Source organism: Candoia aspera, chromosome 1, assembly GCF_035149785.1.
Source record: "Candoia aspera isolate rCanAsp1 chromosome 1, rCanAsp1.hap2, whole genome shotgun sequence".
Taxonomy (NCBI): Eukaryota; Metazoa; Chordata; class Lepidosauria; order Squamata; family Boidae; genus Candoia; species Candoia aspera.
The window spans coordinates 183,330,223-183,353,202 of record NC_086153.1 but is presented as its reverse complement, the minus strand read 5'-3'; the positions used below and the strand labels follow the sequence as shown (position 1 = coordinate 183,353,202).

General features: G+C 38.3%; 1 protein-coding gene across 1 annotated transcript in view; it reads right to left on the bottom strand.

The window, feature by feature from the left end:
- The window catches only part of COL5A2 (collagen type V alpha 2 chain), a 149,938-nt gene that overhangs the window by 52,374 nt on the left and 74,584 nt on the right, over positions 1 to 22,980 (bottom strand). Inside the window, exons 7-15 of the mRNA XM_063318081.1 lie at positions 18,793 to 18,900; positions 12,207 to 12,272; positions 10,114 to 10,158; positions 7,285 to 7,338; positions 6,943 to 6,996; positions 5,537 to 5,590; positions 3,052 to 3,105; positions 2,808 to 2,861; positions 1,503 to 1,547 (exon numbers count right to left, since the gene is read on the bottom strand). Of these exons, the coding sequence (XP_063174151.1) occupies positions 1,503 to 1,547; positions 2,808 to 2,861; positions 3,052 to 3,105; positions 5,537 to 5,590; positions 6,943 to 6,996; positions 7,285 to 7,338; positions 10,114 to 10,158; positions 12,207 to 12,272; positions 18,793 to 18,900 (534 nt within the window). The remainder of the gene's footprint in view (positions 1 to 1,502; positions 1,548 to 2,807; positions 2,862 to 3,051; positions 3,106 to 5,536; positions 5,591 to 6,942; positions 6,997 to 7,284; positions 7,339 to 10,113; positions 10,159 to 12,206; positions 12,273 to 18,792; positions 18,901 to 22,980) is intronic.

Here is a 22,980-nt window from a genome sequence, read left to right as displayed (position 1 = left end):
CAGCAGACATGGAAGGAAGATCAAGCAGAGGAAGTGCCAGGGCAAGACAAGACCCTGCAAGGGATGTACCATCGACAGATAGGTGAGGTAGGATTGGGAAATCCTACCAGTGGCTGGAAAGGGCTGGACTAAAAGACACCACTGAGGCACTGATCATAGCAGCACAAGAACAGGCACTAAGCACCAGATCCAGATCGATAGAAGCAGGGGTCCACCACACTAGACAGGACCCAAGGTGCAGACTGCAGAGAAGCCTCAGAGACAGTCCAACACAGTGGCAGGGCATTAGATGCAGGCAGGAACAGCATACACTGAATAGCATAACCAAGTAGCTGACATTGTGTACAGGAACATCTGCACAGTGTATGGGCTAGACCCTCCCAAGTCCAGATGGGAGATTCCACAGAAGGTTGTGGAGAATGACAGGGCTGTGGGCTTCCAGATCCAGACAGAGAGGCAGGTACTGGCCAATCAACCAGACATTATGGTAATAGACAAGGACCAGGAGACAGCGGTGGTGATAGATGTAGTGGTGCCAAGTGACAGCAACATCAGGAAGAAGGAGTATGAGAAGCTGGAGAAGTACCAGGGCCTGAAGGAAGAACTAGAGAGGAGGTGGAAAGTGAAGGCCAAAGTGGTCCCAGTGGTGGTAGGGACACTTGGGGCTGTGACCCCCAAGCTGGGAGAGTGGCTCCAACAGATCCCAGGAACAACATCAGAGCTCTCTGTCCAGAAGAGTGCAATGCTAGTAGCAGCTAAGATACTGTGCAGTACCCTCAAACTCCCAGGCCTCTGGTACAGGACCCGAGGTTAAGGAAGATGTGTACCACCCATATGGGTGAGAATTTTTTTTCTGAGTGAAGCTGAGGAAGATTCAAGTTCATAGAGAAAAGCTCTTCCCCTAGCATAAGTAGAGGACAAGTGACATTGTCTTTGTTTAAAAAAAGCAAAATTTCCTTGCATTCATTTAGTTATCACTTCCAGGCACAGTCTGGCTGACTGCCTTTATAGGAATCAAATTGCTAGTATAGTTTCTGTGGGAATTACTATTTTCACTTTTAAAAATCACCCTTTTGCCCAATTTTCCTGCAGTTTGGATGGCAGGTAGCAGCTGGCATGGATTGCTATCCCAACGAATTTTGTGACACTGGGGTGTGAAACAAGAGAGCAACTGAACAAGGAACATCTAAGGAACTCCCAATTTTTCCTATGGCTGGAACACCTGAATATTTCAATTTTTTTCCCAACAGAACACTCAAGCTGCTTTAAGGCTTGTTCCATCAATATGCAACCAACTCAGAACATTCTACTGGAAAGTTTTAAGTGGAGCTGTTTTGGCCAAGCTCAAAACAAAACACATTTTCCGTTTTATACACACCCCTACATCTTAAGATATTTCTTCAACAACTAAACTAAAACTGCACTCATCATCCTACAGTTAAAGAAAAACATACAGGAGGAAAAAAGAAAAGAACTGTGAATAATGCATATGATACACTCACCATAGGACCTGTTGCACCCATCTGCCCTGATGGACCTGATTCACCCTATAAATTGAATGGAGAAAAAATAGCTTATTCAAAATTAGGGACCCACATTTCAGCAACAAAGCAAAAGAAAGTACACATCTTGCAACAATCCCTACAGCAATATGCATTCCAAATAGCAGATGATTGGAAATTATTCCAAGTGAGGTATCAGATTTTGTTGCTTCAATATTCATGAGTTTTTGCTGTATTATTTTGATGTTTTCTACTTCTCATTCTACTGATCCCTCCATGACAGCTTCAAATATACTGTATACATGAAGTGTTTTGTTCATACCAGATTGCCTTGTGAGGATGAGAGGTTCTTGAGGACAGATTTCAATATACTAGAAGGGATAGTCCTTTCTTCTCAGGAATGTATTCCACCCCAGTTCTCCCCCTGTACACCTCAATTATATTTTTAAAAGGTATCCACTGTTGCCAATGAAAACTTTTTAAAAACCTAGTTATTGCACAGGCTGGACAGCTGTGGACCAGATGGAAATGGCCCTCAACGCTCCATCTGGTCCATGAACTATAGGACCATGAAGCAATATTAGGGCATACTCATTCTGCCAGTATTCCTCATGTGTGAATTATATTCCTAACCTTGCAACACTGAGAGCATCCTTCTGTGGGTTCCTCTACAATATTTTGTCACCTGGCAAATGCTACAAACAAACTCTAATGAACCTCCTAATGTATAGTTCTTTCTGGCTTTATCTACATTGAAGAAGGTAGTTAAATTAACACAAGGGTAAAGTACATCCAACACACTAAAACTTTTTTCTCCATCAGGAAGAAGCAACAGTATGTGTGATTTGAGCTTATTTAAATCTATCCACAAAATACCTAGTGGGCAGCAAAGCTGAATGTTTCCTCAATTTTAATCCTCCTAGAACTACTTCTATTGCACAGAGTCAATAATGCTAAATATTGGCATTTTGTCTATTGCTAAACATGAGAAACTCAAGGATCCTGTCTTGATTGGCCACTTGTTTTCTCCTCTCTCCTCCCACTACATCATAAGTAAGTAAATAATTAAATGATAAAACCAGGGTCTCTTTTTTGGCTCTAAATTTGGCTGCTTGCATGATTTCTGCCAGGGCCATAATTATTTTTGACATATATTTCTGCAAACAGATCACACATCATAGAAGGTTTGGCCCACTGAGTGAAGGTTTCCTCCATACCTTCCCTAAAAGTATATGATCCATCTCGTAACAAGTTGCAGCAATAGAACAATACTGTTTTACTACACAGTCGAAAACAAACTTTTACCTTAGATCCAGTAGCTCCAATTTCACCCTTAGGGCCTTCAAGTCCTTTCTCTCCCTGTGATATAAATATAAGTCCATTCAGCCACTGCAGTGGCATATAAACCCAGTAAACAAATAAACAAATAACTTTGAAGTCACATTCACTAAAGAAAGGGAAAAAGGAAGGAAGGGTTTTTAAAAAAAACATTTAGCAAAACAATAAATACCAACTCTTTCAGTAGGAAAGCTGATGTATTCACACTTACTCTTTGGCCCTTTAAACCCAGAAGACCTGGTGCACCAGGAAAACCTCGAGGGCCCTGAAGCAGGATGAGAAAGTCCACAGTTATATAATGACCCAAGATGCCACTTCATATCAGGTCAGACTGCTGCCCTGGTATTCCTCATTCCTGTCCTCATAGTACAGATGTTTGCACCACGTATCCATCCACACATACAAGCCTTTAGTCATTTGAACTGTGTATACGTTCTGCATGTGAGAAGGGTATGCCGGGAAGAATGTGGTGTCCCTCCACTCTTCTTTCCTTCTCAGTGGCCTCTTCACATAACAAGGAGAGGATCGAGTGCCCAAACCATGACACTTTTTTTATTGTCCAGTATATCTGTGCAGTAGAGAATCTGCTCTAGACCTGGAAGTGCTCTATGTAATTTAAAGTCAAATTACATGCTACATCATGCCCATAATGTGCATTCAGTAGAGATTTTTTTTTTCTTTTAACTATGGGTGGATGAGAAAGAAATCCAAAATGAAGATGGTAAGGGCAGAATTATTCAAGTCTCCAGATGCAAGGGTAGTAGCATATAATGTAGTTAACATCTTAACCTTCATAATCCCAGGAAATGACACCAGCTGGGGAAGGCCAATCCAACTTTTTTTTACTGGGCTCTTTCTGAGATGAAAATGGGAAAATATTAAATACTTGGTGCAAGGGTAGATAATAAATTACACATCACACATCACGAACACTGCAACTACATCTGCTACTGAAACTAATAATTGTAGAACAGTCGAATGCTGGGTGAAGAGTTGAGGTACTTGGCAAAAGGAGGAAGAAAGGGGCTCACAGATAAAATAAGGAAGGGAGGCAAATTACTTTAAAAAGTAAATAAACAGACATTTACAGAGGCCACAAATTAACATTCTGGGATAAGTATAATGTACACCTCAGCTTTCTATACTAGAAAATCTTAGATTCAGGATGGAAAATAATGCAGAAATTTCACTGCATATGTTTAAATAAAAAATAACTTTGAAAAGCTTTAAAGGAAAAAGAAGATGATAATCTCAAAAAAGAGGAAAAAAATTGTACCAAGTGAAGTGGCAGGACTTGTTCCACAATACCCTATAAAAACCTGTTAGTCTCCCACAGAGTTGAATATGTTTCCTTCAAGGGTCTGGGAAAGAGGTACCATTTAATAAGTGGGGACCTCTCTTATTATGTGATCCTGGTCAGAAAGCAACTAAAGGCATCCTCCAAACTGAAATGGCTTGATTTTAAAAGTGTCTTAAGTTTTCTATTCACTTTTCCCCCAGACAGATCATCCACCGGATCTGCTGACTCCCAAAACTTGCTAGAAGGCCAAGTCTATTTCTACAGGTCAATATACTGGCTTGAGATTTTGAGTCATTAAAATCTTCAAAAGTATTTGAAACTTTTAATGTTTACTTATTTGCCCAAGTTTTCAAAGGATCCTGTTATTTGAAACATGCCACTATTGTTTTGCCTCTTGGTCAGGAAATGTACATCTTTATAAGCAATAAAGCTTTGGAATTTGCCCTATTATGCATAGTTTTCTGTGTTTTCTTGGAAAACAATCAGTTTTTGGTCCAACAGTCCTCCAAAGAGAATTGCTGGAAGCTTTCTTTATAAGGCTTTATACATAGGGTTCCTTCAAATGTGCTACTGTATTGCATTTCAGGACAGCAAATCATTCATTTACTCTGACTGGAAGAGAATAATAATTTTGCATTGATTATTCAATGAGAGAAAAATAAGAGCTTCCTGAGCCAACAGGTGAAGTGACACTTAGTAGCCTTTTTTCTAATGGTTTCTTGATTATTTTTCCCCATGCAGAATCTACTAACAAACATCCTTCCATAATTCTGTCTAGCGATAACACTTGGTATGATAAACTTATTTCCATGCTATGATCAGAAATCAGCGATATAACTATTGTCCCTCTTCAAGGAGAACAGAGGAGACAGAGAAAGTGTCTGTCTTATCCTGATATAATTACAAGTCCTGTACCAGCTAGCAGCTATGCCACATAGTGATACTATCCACATGCAAATTCTTTGTCTGTTTAGATGTTATTTCCTGGGTGCATTTACATCCACTTTGCAACTGGAACTCTATGGATCTAGATGGATACATCTTTTGATCTTTGAAAGATTGCTTTTCACACTTAGGACCTAGCTGAGAGTAGCTGTTCCTAAATATATCTGAATAAGGAGGGGTTTTTTTCATTCTTATCTTCTATCCCCAACTCTCATTCCTACCCAACAATATAGTTTCCAAAGATGAAATCTCTTGCACATTCTAAAAATCAGGTAAGTTTAAGAAGCTGGTCTAACAAGATAGGGGGTCGCTAATCTTTTCTTGGGTCAAAAAGGTATACTTGCTAATGACACATATAAATGGTATAAGCGCAGTCTAGGATCCTTTACAGATTTTTTTTCCTGATTTTAATTTTAATGATTTGTTCAGAAGCACAGCTAATTGAACGTACTGTAGATCCTGGAAATCCAACTTCTCCAGATTGCCCTGGTCTGCCAGATTCACCCTAAAAAGAGCAAAACAATCAAGTCATAAAACACAAAATAAGGGTGTTACAATATCCTGTACGTAAGTGGGTCTCTTTTCTCTGAAACATGTTATTCACATTCAAGTTGAAGGTGTGGGAGAGCCCTGAAAGTTTGTGTATTCAAAATAATGCATTTTGAATATTGTTCCAGTATTTTCAAAAAGAAACATAAATACGTATTAAAAGCAATGTTTCTATTAACCCATATGTAACACTCTAGCCTTTTATAATCAGCGTGTCTCTCTTTTCCTTTGAAATTGTCACATCAGCAAAAGGTTGAGGTATCTCCAGGTTTCAATAGACAATGAAGTTCTATTAGAATGTAGCAATTGCTATATTAATGAAAGCTGACTCACTGTGCAGTTGGTGGTGGTAGTAATAACTAACAGCAAATCATGCTTTATTACAACTGCAGGAATTAAATATCAACATTAAGGTCTATGCAAAAGTGACTCTGCACCCACAGAAATGTCTTCCATTCTCATAAGGCAGAACTTCATTTTGTGGAAAGCCACTGTCTACAGCAGTCTTCTGTGCCACATCCCATACTGTTCCAGAGGATCACAGTTTTCAGGTTGACAGAGAGGGTTGCAATGGACCAAGAGGAATGGCTCCAAAACAGGTGCTTTGTCTTGCAGGAGCAGAGTACACTAGTACAAAGTCTTTGTTGGATCCAGCCCACTGTATTTATATAACTAAGGATAAGTCAATATTCCATATTTTATGGACCACTGCAGATGTGTGAAGATGGTTACAGTATTTCGCCACTATGAGTATGTCAGTGATCAGTGTGAATTAAAAATGATATCTACCCCATATAGACAGAGAATATTTAATATTGAAAACAGTCCAAAATGTGTTGCATCACATTATCATACTGTTGGCTAAGTCACCTTTCCTCAATCTAGTGTCCTCCAGGGACATTAGGAATACTTTCCCAGAATTCTGAGCCTGCATGAGTGAATAATTCTGGAGAAGTAGAATCCCAACACTTATGGAGTTTAGCAGTAAGGGAAGAGGTTTTTTTTATTAACATAAATATCTGTCTTATTATTAAAAAGGGCAATGAGGAACAGGATTTTCATTTAGTGCCTACTGCCTTCTAGAACTTCCTGACCAAAGAAGCTTCTTTTGCTGGTATTTAAGATCCTTTCAACAGATGGAGTAGAATTTTATTTAAACAGAAATGTTTTATGAGTGACAGTTGCCTTGACATGAGTTCCCTTGCTTTGCTAAATCATCTTTGCTGATTTTAAGATAGTTTTCTGATGATTATGATATAATGCAGCACACACTGGGAAATCTAACAGGATAACTGTTTTGAAACTTACATCTTCACCAGGTTTTCCTGGAGGACCTTCTGGGCCACGAACACCAGGTGGACCCTAGTAGAGAAAAGGTACATATTTACATTAAGAGGTTAAATGATGTTTTAAAATGCTGAAAAAATATATATATATATATATATATATATATATATATATATATATATATATATATATAAACAGAATATTAAGCAATCCAAATTGTACTGTCTATGCATATTTTGATAAGGAATTTGCTCACCAGACTGATCAATGTAACTTCTGAAAAAGTTGTGACATGCCAGAACTTATAAAGCTCTATTATGCTACCTCCCCATCATTAGGTATTATGTGCACAATTGACCTTACCATGGGTCCTGAGTCACCAAATTCACCTGGAGGACCTGGGGGCCCAACAGAACCCTAAAACATAAATAAATACTTAGATACATGCATATATATTAGAAATTGTGCAAATCAGGACAATGATGTAGCCTACCTATTAATGGAAACAATCCACAAAATTAAATGTAATATATTATAAGAATTAAGATTTTCCATAATCCTAATTTCTTAATTCATAATTTCATAAAACTAATTTCATTCTTTCATTATGTGTGGAAGCTGTGGGACAAAAGAAGCTGAAGTTAAACCCAAGCAAGACAAGTTGACTTTTGTTCAAATTTCTTTGAGGTTTTTAGACTTGACTCTTGACCCAATAACACTGCCCCTGAAAGAGCAGATCCACAAATTGGGGCACCGTCTTAGATTCCTGGCCACTGCTCAGTGGGAATGTTAGAAGCTGTAGCTGGTTGGGGAGGGGAGGAATATTGCCCTGCTCCAGCTAGTGTGAGAGTTGCAGCTCTATCTGGAGCCCAAAGACTTCCCAAAGATAACTATGTCCTCAGTATTTACTTCTCTGGACTGCCACAATGTGTTTTACATGGAGCTACCTTTAAAACTACCTGGAAGTTTCAATTGGTCCTGAATGCAGCAGCCCAATTGTTAGCTGGTGTAGGTTGACATGAGATTGTGACACCTGTTTTCTGAACTCTGTGCTGATTCCCCATATGCCTCTGAGGACAATTTAAGGTGCTGGACTTAACTTCTAAAGCCCAAATGGCTTAGCACCAAGGTTCTAGCAGCAATTCCTTCTCCAACCAGTTTCAATCTGCCCAACTCATACGTCTGGGGAGAATCCCCACTTCTGTGCCATGAGGGGGCAAAGGCATGCAGGTGCTGCTGTTGCTGTTCCTGTGCTCTGGAATAGCCTCCTTCCAGAAATTTGATCAGCTTCTCCTTTGTCAGATTTCTTCAAGCTATTAAAAAGGGAATTGTTCTGGAGAGCATTTGGGATATGAAATCTATCAACTGTATTGGCCCTGTAACCATAAGTATATTACTGCTAACTACTTACTGTATATTCATTTTGTTTTTATTCATTCATTCATTCATTCATTCATTCAATTTGTGTGGCCACCCATCTCACCAGGTGACTCTGGGCAGCGAACAAACTTTTTTTAAAATAAAAACAATTACAATAATACAAAAATTAGAATAGATAGCAGCCAAGAATAAGTCACGCATCATAATCACTAAATTAACCAAAAACGGGTCCCTGCACACATTCGGGTTTTTACTCTGTATCATGGATGTTTTATTGTGTTAATTGTAACTTTATATTTATTTTATTTTATATTATTTTTATTTTTGTGTTGCTTGCAGAGGTATTGTAAACCACCAAGGGTCTCTAAGACTTCAGCAGACATAAATAAATACATAAACAGGGCAGAAGCAAGGCAGGAGGGTAAATGATGAACTGCGTGTGATAATATTATCATTCAAATGTTGTGACTTACTGTATGTACTTGTGTCAGATATCAGTATTCAATTTTGGTATCATCACTGCAGTATGTATATGAATGCCATTGATTGTAAGAAATATATATTATTTAGAAAAACTTAAAACTAGGGGCAAACCTATAGTCTAGCTAACTACTCTTGCAGTAAATTGCCATGCAAGCTTTACAGAAATTAATTAATGTATTCCCAACTGAATACAATAGTTGAGTTATATATAATTTAGAATGATGGAATAAGTTATATTATGCTTTTAGACAATGCTCAGAGTTTTCAATGCTTAAATGGAGGGGGGCTGTCAAGACTATCTATCTATCTATCTATCTATCTATCTATCTATCTCTCATCTATCTCTGTTCAATCATGTCCAATTCTTGGCAAAGTTTTTCAGAAGTGATTTGTCAGTTCCTCCTTCCTAGGGCTGAGAGAAAGTGCCCAAGGTCACCCAGCTGGCTTCGTGCCTAAGGCAGGACTAGAACTCATGGTCTCCTGGTTTCTAGCCTGGTGTCTTGACCACTACTGGTGCTCGATCTATCTATCTATCTATCTATCTATCTATCTATCTATCTATCTCTGAGGTTCTTGAAGAAAGAATAAGATTAAAACATAATGGTAAATAAGTACACATGAAAACAAAATCACCACCAATAAGCTTTCCAATATTCAGAAAATTAACAGCCCATGCATTTATTAAAATTCATTTGGTTATATTGATTAATCTCTGATTGATTGATTATAGTGCAAGAGAGTATAGCAAGAGAAGCCCAAAAACATACTGTATTCCATACTGAAAAATCCACACCCTCAAAATAACTCAGTAATCGCACTCAGATATTATGGGCATAAGTTGCAAAGAACGGTAGATTCAGGTAACAGCCTACAATACTTTCTTTTTTCAGTGAACTTCCCAGGTAGAGATAGGAACCTCTCTGCCTCCATGTTAGATCAAGCAAGTCTTGTGAGTACGTCTGAATCAAGATAAACTATGGATAATCTTAACTATGGTTTGCTTACTGAAACAAGCCATCTTAAGCCTATATTGTGAGTTATGAAGCTGGCTTATTTCAAAAAATTTTAAGATAATGTAAACTGTGATGAATAATAAAATGTAAACAAACGATTTCAGGCACCACCTCGTAAAAGGAGGAGTCATGGAACATATGAGCCCCAAAGTTATTCCACTAATGACCAATATAATTCAGCCTACCCAAATATACAGATGAGCTTTAACTTCCATAATCCACAAGCCAGCATGATCTCTGAATCTGGAGGGCACCAACTATAGCCAGTACATTCTAATTTTAATTACATAGAAATATTTTGAAGCAAACTACTTACTGGTTTCCCCTGTTGACCTGGAGATCCTCTTGGACCCACAGGACCCTAGGAAGAAGGACAGATATGCTTATTAAACAAATAGATTCTGAAGAAAGGAATAAAAAAGGGGTCAAATTTTTCCTGATAAGGTTATGTAAAAGAGGCTGCTATATGTATTCTGTATGATCAGTGAATTATATGACTGAGAGACGTAGTTCTCATTGAGGTGGAAAACCTTACTTGGTTACACTCTCCCACATACATAACCTAATATCCTAAAATACATTTTTCACATTTAGAAAAATATTATGTTGAAGATATGGGTTCATGTTTAATTTTATCCCTGGTTTTCTGCTTTTCTATACAGATGGATTCCACATGGATGTGTTTACATAGGAACATTTGGGGACGGGACATAGATGTGACTATCACAGTGAGAACTAGTGCAGAAATGCAACATGTAGGCATCATGTTGGCAAAAGAAATTTAAAGAGAAAAAATGCAAAGAAAACTGAAAAGAAATGGGAGACTTCTGTATAATTATTAAAAATATATACCAAGGAAGTAGGTAGAGAGAGCCTTAGGTGAAACAATTTCTCTAAACTTTTCAATGACTGACAACTTCTGATTCTGCTTTGATCCCAAAGAAGAAAGGAGAAGGCACCACCCAACACACACACACATGCATGATAGTATTAAAGCTTGATCATGAACACAATAATTGCCATAAAAGAAAATTAGGATATCAATTACTTAGACAGTTTTCTCTCTCTCTCATATAATGCACATTCAAGTTACCTGTATAAAAATATTGTTTATTATCATACTGCATTATCATCTCTCTTACTATTCCCCAGTTGATGGAACTTTATTTGCCTTCCAATAATTAGTTAATATATAATATTCTACCTGCTTTAAGATTATTAACATTAAATTTAATATTTTCTTGTTTCCCAAATTTCATACATCACTGAATACAGCCTATCAAAACTTTTTTCTCTAAAAACAGCAACACAGTTTCTTCCACATAAAATACTTGAATCTTTTATAGCACCACTAAATACATATAACATTTGTTTCTTAGATTTGAATTTACATATCTAACAAGCAGAACCTCAAGTGATCCGTCTCAAAGGTGGACAACCTACAGCCAGGTAATTAAAAGTTAATTGTTCTCAAAAGCAAAATATGAAAACTGGGTAATGTAATTTTACCTTGAAAAATTGGCATATTGACCCAAATTTCTCTTTAAAATGTTCTCAAGCTTGCCTCTTCAGGGGCAAAAATTCATTTTGTAAAAAATGCACAGAAAACATTGTCCACCTTCCATTTTTCTAGAGTTCACTGCACATGTAGCTGCCTTCTGGTCCATAAATGTTGAGCTTAAATTGCAAACCCAACATCTGGATCTATGAGGGCTGCCGCAATGGGAAGAGCAAGGATAATACATGCACCATGCACAGAGTACATAATAATGGCAAATTACTTTATAGCATGAAAAGTCCAGAAAAGCATTTGAGGAAATATTAATTCCTTCCCAATAAATATTTAAAAATATCCTGAAGACTATAGAAGTATGGGGTGACATTACGAAGAGCTAGTCAACATATCCCTCCAGAATTTACTTTTGGCTCTCTGTTCCAGTCTTCTCTATATCTGCAACTCCCATCATCCCCTGGTCTTGCTAGGGAATTCTGGGAGTTGAAGTCCATGCATCTTAAAGTTGCCAAAGCTGAGAAACACTGCAACATTTTGCAGACTAGATTTACCAAAAGCTGTCTCTAAACGCCTGCATGAGGGGACATACAAAAAAGTCCCCAATAAATATTTAAAAATATTCTGAGGCCTATAAAAGTATGGGGTTGGGGAAGTAGAAACAACTGAGCAGATGCTACAGCTATGTAAATAGTACCTATATCACATCCCTGTTCATAGACTTCCCAGGTCACCCCAAGCATTTTATACGTCTCTCCTATTGTCTGACCTATAAAGCTGTTGTGATGCACCATTTACAGAATTTATTGTGCTATAAGATCCATCCAGCTCCACCTTCATTTTTTCAATGCTTATTTCACAATTGATTGATTGATTGATTGATTGATTGATGTCCTTACCACTGGACCAGGCATCATCACGGGTGAAAATCCATCATCTGGCCCTGCCATCTGAGATGTAAATGGCTGCAAACATAAGAATTTCAGTTATTAAAGAACTGTATGAAATATAATTCTGCTCCCATCATCAGGGATGTTCAGGATGTAAACAAAACTATCAATACCTTTTTAAATCATTGCAATTATGAATTCAAAACTGATTGAATTCTGTTGTGAGGCTCATTTCTGGGTTCCATATTTAAAAACACAAGAAAATTATACTTCACTTTCTTTGAGGCTTATTAATGTATTTACAAGTGAATAAAAGTAATTTGCTATTAAAATTTTCTTCTTTAAAAAAAGCTGCAAATGTATGGAAATAAAAACAGGACTGTCCCAATGTCATGAACGAATAGGGAAAATCATGTTCATATCTACCACTTTTCTCTCCTCATTATTTCTGTCAAGAGTTGTGTAACTCTGTGATTACTATAATGTTTGTATATTATAATTAGAAACTGATAAACATTGCCAGCCAAGGACCACACTTCTCCAGGGATATTATAGCTTCCATATAGGTTACAATAACAAAGTGTGAAGAGGCAGGGCCACATTTGCCACAACATTTCACTCATTGTATTGTGTTTTTGCTGTATGAGGATAGGTTTAAGCCTAGAATTTTTTTTAAAAAAAATGTTTGTTACCTTTCTCTATGGCTTGGAACTTCATTCAGTTTGCGGGCTATGGCGTGTCCATCTATCTACTAAATTAATGTTGAGGTTTTCCTACTAACGATTAAGACTGCTGTTGTACCTCATCATTTTGGCCGGGTGAAGAGGTTGTATTTGATTGTCTCCTTTCACGTGCTTCATGCAAATTGCCTGGGGGGAGGAGGATCCTGCCCGGACTTGTTTCTTACTTCCTCTTTTTTCTCTGCCGGCAATGTAGCCAAGCAAGGCTTGCTCCAAAGGGGAGCTAAGTCCTTTAAATATGTTTTGCTTTTGTTTTGCTTTCTGTAAATAAATTATTTTTATAGAAATGCTTGGTGTGTGACTTTTTTGACCTCTCCTGGGCTAAAGGCTTTCCCAGCATCTGCTAACAGGTTATGGGCCCAGTAAACAGCCCAGTAAAACCCAGAGAGAAAAGAGAGATCAGCTCCACACCTCATGCACAATTTAAAGGCAGGTAGCAAAGACCTGTGAAGATTTTCTTTGGAGCCACCTGGAGATTTTCCAGCAACTGCCGGTCTACAGGACAAAGAAGCCAGCTGAGGTGACTTGCAAAAGAAGGAAGAAGCCATGGCTACCTCCCAGCCCTCAGCAATGCCTCTGGAGCACCTATCAGAGACCAACTATTTGAATTGGGCCCTGAAAATGGGGATGGATCTTCACAGAGAGAATCTTTGGCTGCCAATTGGTGAGCAAACCCCCCAAAAGCCCAGTGCTGAATGGCTGAGACAGGATGAGCGGGCTAGAGCCACCATTATCTTGGGAGTTGAGGACAATCAGCTAGTCCACGTGCGAGGCATGCAGTCTGCAAAGCAACTTTGGGACGCTTTGAGAGACTTATATGTAAAGGCAACAGCAGGGAGTAAAGTTACTCTGACGAAAAAGCTGTACAGAGTCTACCTCGCAGAAGGAGATAGCCTTCCTGAGCACCTGCATTATATTCAGCAGCTGTTTGTTGAGTTGCAGGAGAGAGGAATGGAATTTACACCTCTCACAAAATCATATATCCTCCTGTCCTCACTAAATGCAACATGGGACACGCTGATTTGTACCCTGGAGGCTATGCCTGAAGCAGACCTCACCCCATCGTATGTTACACAGCGCTTACTCGCTGAATGGGAGAAGAGAGAGGAAAGATTCCCCATCTCTTCTGGAAAGCTGCAATACCAGAAAATGAGGGGAAAGAAGGGAAAGGAATCTGAGGCCACAGCGCTAGCCAGCCAGCGATGCTTCACTTGTGGTTCAGCTGCACATTTGCAGAAAGACTGTGCTATGAGACCCAAGAGTAGAAAGACAGAGAAGAAGAACACAAGGGCAACACAGAAGAAGGCTCTTCAGACAACCCAAATTGCACAGGTTGCTGAGAAGGGTAATTCTGATGTATGGGTGTTAGATTCTGGGGCCAGTTGTCATTTATGTAATTGTAAAAGCTCTTTTGTGTCACTGTCTAAAACTGAAAGACAAAGTGTATCTTTGGCTGATGGGTCTGTGACCAAAATTATGGGACAAGGTGACTTGTATTTATCCTGCTTGGGAGAAACTGTAAAAGGTGTGTTGTATGTGCCAAATTTACAATCAAACCTTTTATCTGTGGCACAATTGGCTGCAACAGGGTATATCATAACATTTAAGAAAAATGGTTGTGAGATACGAAAAAATGGGAAAGTGTGTGCTACTGGTATGTTAAAAGACTCCTTGTACATTGTGCAAAATGCAAGGAAGCCAAGCTGCAAGGCTGCAGTTGACAACACTCCATATCATGACCAATGTGTACACCTAATGCACAGGAAATTTGGTCATGCTAATTTCAAGTATATAGCAAAAATGCCACAGCTGTGTGCTGACCTAAAGATAAAACCCTGTGATAAATACTTAGACTGTGTAGTTTGCAAAGAATGCAAAACACTAAAAGCTCCTGTGAGTAAGCACAGTGACAGAGTTACAACTAGACCTTTGGAAATTGTACACTCTGACATTATTGGTCCTTTTGCTCCAAGTCTTGGACAAGCAAGGTATGCAATGACCATCAGTGATGATTTCTCAAGATACACATTTATCTACATCTTAAAACATAAAGATGAGGCATTTGAGAAATTTAAAAGTTTTGTGACATGGGCAAATGGAAAATTCCCTAGGCCTGTATCTGCACTCCAATGTGATAGAGGAGGAGAATACCTTTCTCACAAATTCAGAAGGTTCCTAGTGGAAAAGGGGATAGAACAAATTCTTTCTAACCCTTACACCCCTCAGCAAAATGGTGTTGCTGAAAGAAAGGGCAGAACCTTGCAAAATGCGATGGAATGCATGATTAAAAATTCACAATTATCTTTTAAGTACTGGGGAGAGGCCATATCTACTGCCACTTATGTACAGAACAGGTTGTATAACTCTGTGATTCAGGACACTCCATTCCGTTTGTTTTATGGTGTGAAACCAAAGGTAAGCCATCTTAGAGTGTTTGGTAGCACTGCATGGGTTCACATTCCAAAACAGCAGAGAAGGAAAGGAGGCCCCACAACAAAGAAAGCCATCTTTGTTGGCTATGAACAAAGCCAGAGGAGCTACAGGTTCATAATGGGAGAGAAATGAATAATTAGCAAAAGCGCTTCTTTTGCTGAACAAAACTGGGGGAGATTAAATTCTAGCTCTCCAGTTGATCTGACCACCACAAGAGAACAGCAAGGACTTGCTGATGGTGATCTTTTGCCTGATGAGGACATTAAACCAGAAAAGCAAACTGAAGATCTGTCTGATGAGACAGATGCTTCTCAAAGTGATAGGAGTCAAAATTTAAGCCCTGTATTACCTCGTAGATCTCAGAGGAGTAATAAAGGCGTTCCTCCATCACGTTTTCAGGCTGAAACAGTAAAGGCTTTTCACATATTCACAGAACCTGAGTCTTTAGAACAAGTGAATGCTTTACCACCTGAGATTGCACAGAATTGGCATTCTGCCATGCAACAGGAATTAGCATCCTTGAAAGAAAATAAAACATGGAAACTGGTAAATCTACCTCCCAGTGAACGCTGTCTGGGTTGTAGGTGGGTTTTCAAACTGAAAAGGGATGCTGATGGCAAAATCCAAAAATATAAAGCAAGGTTGGTTGCAAAAGGGTTCACTCAAAGGAAAGATTTAGACTTTGACAAGACTTTTGCACCAGTTACTAAAGGTGAATCAATTAGATTACTGTTAAAAGTTGCACTAAAACGAATGTCAGTTAACCACTATGACATTCAGACTGCATTTCTCTATGGTGATTTAGACCACAGATTATACATGCAGCAACCCCCTGGCTATGAAAAAGGGGAGAATCTAGTCTGTGAACTGCAGAAGTCAATCTATGGGTTAAAACAAGCTGCTAGATCCTGGAACCAAAAAGTAGATGAAAAACTGCAGAATTTTGGTTTTGAAAAAGCAAAAGCAGATCCCTGTGTATATATGAAGAAGGACAAACAAGGCTGTATGTATCTGTGCATTTATGTTGATGATTTGCTGCTGTTCACATCAACAGAAAAACAAAGGCTTGATTTTGAAGCCTGCATGAAAAGCCATTTCACATTAAAAAGCCTTGGAATTATAACAACCTAGGTTTGGAAAAACACAGGAAGAATGGTAGCTTTGTTAAACCAAAGGGGAGATAATGGTAAAGTAATGTGAATGGAAAGACATATAAAGTTGTCAGAGAAGATTGGTTTGCATCTTAATCTATAGTGTAAAAAGGGGAGTGTTGAGGTTTTCCTACTAACGATTAAGACTGCTGTTGTACCTCATCATTTTGGCCGGGTGAAGAGGTTGTATTTGATTGTCTCCTTTCACGTGCTTCATGCAAATTGCCTGGGGGGGAGGAGGATCCTGCCCGGACTTGTTTCTTACTTCCTCTTTTTTCTCTGCCGGCAATGTAGCCAAGCAAGGCTTGCTCCAAAGGGGAGCTAAGTCCTTTAAATATGTTTTGCTTTTGTTTTGCTTTCTGTAAATAAATTATTTGTATAGAAATGCTTGGTGTGTGACTTTTTTGACCTCTCCTGGGCTAAAGGCTTTCCCAGCATCTGCTAACAATTAATACTTCTTTTTATCAACCAGATTTCAGTGGTCTTTGAAATGGTGGTTTCAAAGTAGTTTCTCTTTGGAGAGAAACACAAGTTTCGTTACAGCTGAATGTATATTTGCTTTACGTTTTTCCTTGAGGATGACTGATTCCAAAGTTTACTAATCATTTGAATTCAACCCTGAATCTCCTATGGTTCAGATTGCCTTTGTTTCCAAAGATATGCCAAATTTAATAAAACAAAATGTATCATATTTTCATAGAGGCTTGATGTTCAAGAATTTGAGAAATTAGCATAAATTAAATTATCCAAGGTTCTTAACCAGTTACCTGCAAGCCCCGTAATGGTGATTCTGTTCTCTCTCAAGTTGTGATAAAAAATGCCAGACTTAATTTAAAAGGAACAATTTATAATTAAATCCACACTAATTAAACTTTCTGCAAGACACAAAAGCCCAGGCTAAATATCAGTATACACAGATATTTAAAACACTGTTTACTGCTCATGAAAACCACAGTCTTTGTTCTGCAAAACTCCTAACATTCTGTGTTTCTTTTTTGTTGATCTAACCTTTCTGAAATGTCACCAGTAAGTCAGGTATCACTGAAATTCACAATTCTTCTTAAAGCATTATGAATGACAGGTTTAAATTTTGTAGAAACAAGGAAACAACACTGCAGCTTCAAAGACTGTTTTCTTCTGAAGCACTGGAGAGGACAGGAATATCTTTTCTATTCTTTTTGCACCATCTACCAAGGTCCATGGGATCACTGAGGCTTAAACTCCCAAAAACTATGTAGAAAGATTATAGTCAATGGCAGTGGGAGCAGGAGGTGAGAACGGTTATAAAAGCCCAAGGAAAATGTTTGGGAACCTCCAGTTTCCTCTGAAATCTTACACTGGGAAAAGAGAAAAAGACATAAACTTCTATTAATGTGCATGGAGTGTGAGAAGGAGATGACCCTATCAAGGATCATAGGGGTGCAGTATATGAGTATATAATTGATAATAATCTGATGGAAATCTATTGGAAATCCTCACTGTTTTATCACATGTCTATAGCAAGGTGCATCTTGTGTGGCTCCCAAAAGATTTGGGTATAGCCTTCAACCACTCCAAAAGTTGACTTCACACTGTAATCTTTAATGAGACAGAAGGTGGAAAATGGTACATACAGAGAGCATGATCATGTTAAATACATCAGTTCAATTTTTGTTCACCACTGTTTTCTGATAATTGAGTTCTAGCTGGTCTTCCTTGCAGCACTGTGTTAGTGCTCCCTCTACAATGATTCTAGGTGGCTCACAACAATCAATAGAACATAGTTAAAACCATATCCTTCCCCCCAGGCATCAGACCAAACATCCTCACAGCTCAACCCCCCATCCTAGCCCAATACTTGGGGGAAAAGCCAGGTCTTCACAGCCCTCTGGAAGGCTAAAAAGGTAGGGGTGACATGACATATTCAGCCTCAGGTTAGTAGAGTATGTATAAAATGCTCCAAATTCAAAACATTTTCAGCTTGACATGCCCTGTTAAGAGTTCAAACCAGTTGTTTTGAGTTCAGAAAAGGTTATTTTCATCATTCTGGAAAAGTTTCAAGTGTTTCAACTGCTACCAGTAAGATCAAACCATCCATTTTGAACAGGGACGTTTCAGATTTGAAACCTTTTGTACATCGCAACAAGCTAGCCAATCACATTTTAATCTGATGTATTTGCGAATCCAGTCTGTGTGCTTAGTTTATCATTCAATTTATTATTATCAGAGCATGCAAATGTAGGTAATTGGGTTAATTAAATGTAGGTAATTGGGTTTATTATTGTCACTCACTCTGCCGATGCCATCTGGCCCTGTGGATGGTTGTCCAGGAGGCCCAGGGTCACCAGGTTGTCCAGGTACACCAGGTTCCCCATCCATTCCTGGAGGACCACGGCCACCCTAAAAAGAGAGCAGATATAAAGCATATTTAAAGAAAGCCTACACATCCATCATGTAGACAGTGTATAAATCATTTTGATCATTAGGTCCAACAACTGATGCATCCATAAACCTGCTTCCAAAGTTACAGTGTTCCCATGGAGTCTTCACTGCACTAAGTATTTCCAATCACATTTACACAGGAACTGAGATCTCTCAAATGATAAACCAGCAGATACCTTATTCATGAGCAAATCTTATTCATTTAAATGGAACTGACACCAAACAGCTTATTGCTAAGTAACACATTTTTAAATAACAAGATCTAAAATGAAAGATTTTGCTACTTTCATTCTCACATTTTCTCTTGGAAGAATTACGAATCCAGGGATTAATATTTTTCATCAGCAGTGTTCTGTCCAATGAATGTCCTTGACCTCTAAGAGACAATAAAGTATGTTCTAAGAATTGCTAATCATAAATTTAAAAAATCCTTGGAATGGACATATGTTGAAATTGCTGAAGTAAATTAATATTAAAGCAGGAAATTAATTTTGTGGATGTCAGACATTTCTAGTTAACAAAGTCAAAACTACCTGTTTTGCATCTCTGTAAGGTTTAAATACAAACAAGCATGCACACAAGTAGCTTTGATTTCCATTTATGCAGGCATAAATTCAGAGAAATATCTCGAAGTCTATGAATACCATTCCAGATTTATATTGGCAGAGAGTATGGAGCAAAAATGTATGTTAAAAGTAGAACAGGCTGTTTGGAAGACAGCTGGAAAAATCAGAAGACAATAAGTGCAAATATTTCATGAATCTGTTTGGAATAAAATCTGAAGTGACTTGGTAATGTAATCTAATATATTCTGTAGCCTGGTCCATTTATGCACTGCTCTACTGCTCTGAAAGCAAATGAACGAAGTTGATGGCTGAATAAAGGAGGTCAAGAGAAGAATAACTCAGTACTGCTTAAGAACTTATTCATAATACCCAAGCAAATGTGAGAGGGAAAAAAAGCTTATTCTGGCTTTTATAGAACTATTCTGCAAAAGCTTGCAGATTAAAGGATTTCCATGGGAGGGGAAGCCAGGAAAGGTGTGCAGTCATGGCAGCTTGCCCATCACTTCCAAAAAACCTGGCTTCAGGCTAATCATGGTGGGATAGGCAGCAGCTTTACCAGGCTTTTAACTAAGCTAATGTGTGGGATCACATCTGCGTCTCTCTTAGGGAAACTGGGGGATTTAAGATCCAGTAGCTTTAAAGTCATAATACCCATACCGATTCCTGAAATTTTCCATGTTGGACCCACCACATTGGCGCTTTGAGTTGGCCTAATGAAGCATATGGGATAAATGTGGCCACCCAGACAACGCAGTGAAGCCTCCCCGTAGTCTCATTCTGCTAGGGTTGAGCGGAAGGGTTTGGATTATTCTGCCCGAGTAAAACCTGGGTCTAAGAGATCAGATTTTCATTTATTTCTGCTTCTTAAAAAACCTTGCATGTAATTATAAAGATCATTATATCTGTTACCTTCTTAACTGGTAAGTATCATTGTCTCTAACACCAGCTTTGCAAGTAATATGTCAAGAGTTTTTAAACCTTCAGTATTATGATTATTCAATTAAAATACCAAGTAAGGATTTTCACCTTTTTTATATCAAAATGTCAGATATTCTGATATATGGAAATTGGAGATGGGACCACTCCATTCTATAGGTTTACATCATAGGTACATTTATGGTTGCATGTTAAAGGCTTATATGCTATTTCTTTATATATTAGTATTACATTAGTTTATTGGTGCATATTATACTACTTGTGTAAAAGTGTACACAACAGTAAAGTGTTAAGATTAGAGCTATCTACTCACAAAAATACTTAATCAGAATTCAAAGAACAACAACAACACAACTGAAATGAAAATTACACTACTTTTTTGCAAAAAAACATTGGTGGCTCAATTATTTGAGAAACATGTCAACAGCTGAAAATTCAATTATCCAAAAGCAAGCCATACAGGTCTCTTATGTCAGTTACTCCCACAATTCAAGAAAATTTATAAACATTTATAAAAAGTATTTGCTGGGGAGGGCCACTAGATGGCACTTCAACACACTTACTCTTGCACTACTTCCCTATTCAATACCTAAATATATTTGAGAAATGTTTCAGCAGTTCCTAAAGCATACAGTCAAGTTACTGAATTATTCATTCATATCAATTAATTCAGCGCACACACACAAACATTAAATATAAAGCTCCTAATGCAGCTTTAAAAAGCGAGATCAAGAGTTAGCAACCTGGGACTTTCCAGATATCATGCACTATTGGCCAAGATGGGTTGGATTAAATTGCCTACTTCTGCTAAAAATCTAACAAAACTAACTTGGGTTATCAGATCAGACACAGCTGCTGCGTTGTCCACAACACTATGGTGCTATAGATGATTGCCGGTGATGCAACTGCTGACCCATGTCACCTTTCCGACATCTCTTCAGCACTTCAGCTTCAGTAGCTCCTATCTGACACTCTGACACTTCCCAAGTTCTCTGCCAACCACCTCATCCTAATGATAAAGATGTAGAGGTGCTTGATATCAGCTATGACAGGGCTTCTAGCAAAATGGGAATTTCAGTAGGTATGACTTGCCTGAAAAGCTACATTTGTTAAAATTTTCTCTTCTACCTACCTTGTTTCTTAGATAAACCCTCACATATCTGTTCCTTGTTTGCAAATACTACAAACTCCTTCATAGCCATAGGTTCACTGAAGACTTCTCTGAATCTCCATGTTTCATACTGCAGCTTAAGGTTTGGATCACATCTGGAATTGTCCTTGGAGATGGCAGAAGATTCAAATACTGTGGCATTCAACACCTGGATTTCTGACTACTTTAACTGGATGGGGCCATGTTACACTCATTCTGTTCTTATTCAGGGAAGAAAGAGAGAGGTTTTTAATTTACCATGCAAGCACTGATAACCTTCCCCCATAAGCCATGCTGTGACCTCAGTAAAGATGTGGTGTTTCCTATGTACAGGGCGGCTTACCTGAGTGGGGTGTACATAGTGACTTCACTATATATGTGTGTATACTGCAGGATTACATGGAAGCCTTCACATGGGTACATGGAAAGGCCTCTACAGTACAATATGCATATGAATGACCATATCTTCACTGACACCACAGCAGTTAATGGAAGGAAGGGACTGCTTGCCTCTACTCAAATGGTTGGGTCTACATTTATTCGTATTGCCTGAACATGACTTTGTGAAGGAATAAATGGTAACTATTTTCTTCTTTCTGCTTTCCTGGTATTGGTATTTTACCCTTAAAGTCCTAAGTAATTTGGAACCTAAAAACTGAAAGGAGTGCCTCATCTCATATTGGTCCGCCATGCATTCCAACTTTCCCTTGTGGCTCTACTCTAGATTCCATTAATCTGGAAGATACAGTCGGAAGGAACAGGACTTTTTCTTTGGTGGCCCTACCTTCAGACCCTTCAAAGAAACATTTTAGTGCTACTGACCTTGTAGTCCTTTCCATGCTCAGTCAAAATGCATTGTATTTGTATTTATACTGATCCTATTGGTTCATAGCTTAATGAATTGTTCTGATTTATACCTCTAAGTTTACTGTTATGCTTAATCACTACTGCTTTTACTATAAAGTTGAATTGGTGATTGGAATGTTTCAGTGCTTATCTTTGGATTGGTGATTGGAAATTTTACGTTTAGAATCCTTTTTTAAAAAACCAGAGTGGAGTAAATTACTATATATGGCATTATACATTCTAACCAGGGGGTGACAGATCATCTCTTTTACAGATAAATACCAAGGATAAGTGGTAGATGCCACTTTCTGAGGACTAATTATCAGAGGTGGATTTTTTTTTTTTAGTCATCCATGGAATGTGAGAACTGTTTGGGTATGTGACTCATTGTATGTGAAAGAATGCAAAGTTTGGGAGATAAAATGAATCAGAGAGTGCAAGAGTGATATTTGGAAGGAGGTAGGGGCTCAAAGGCACCATGTACATCTCTGGAAAGAGCAGTGGATTTACTACGAGTGTTTATGCTGTTTTCCTGAAGCT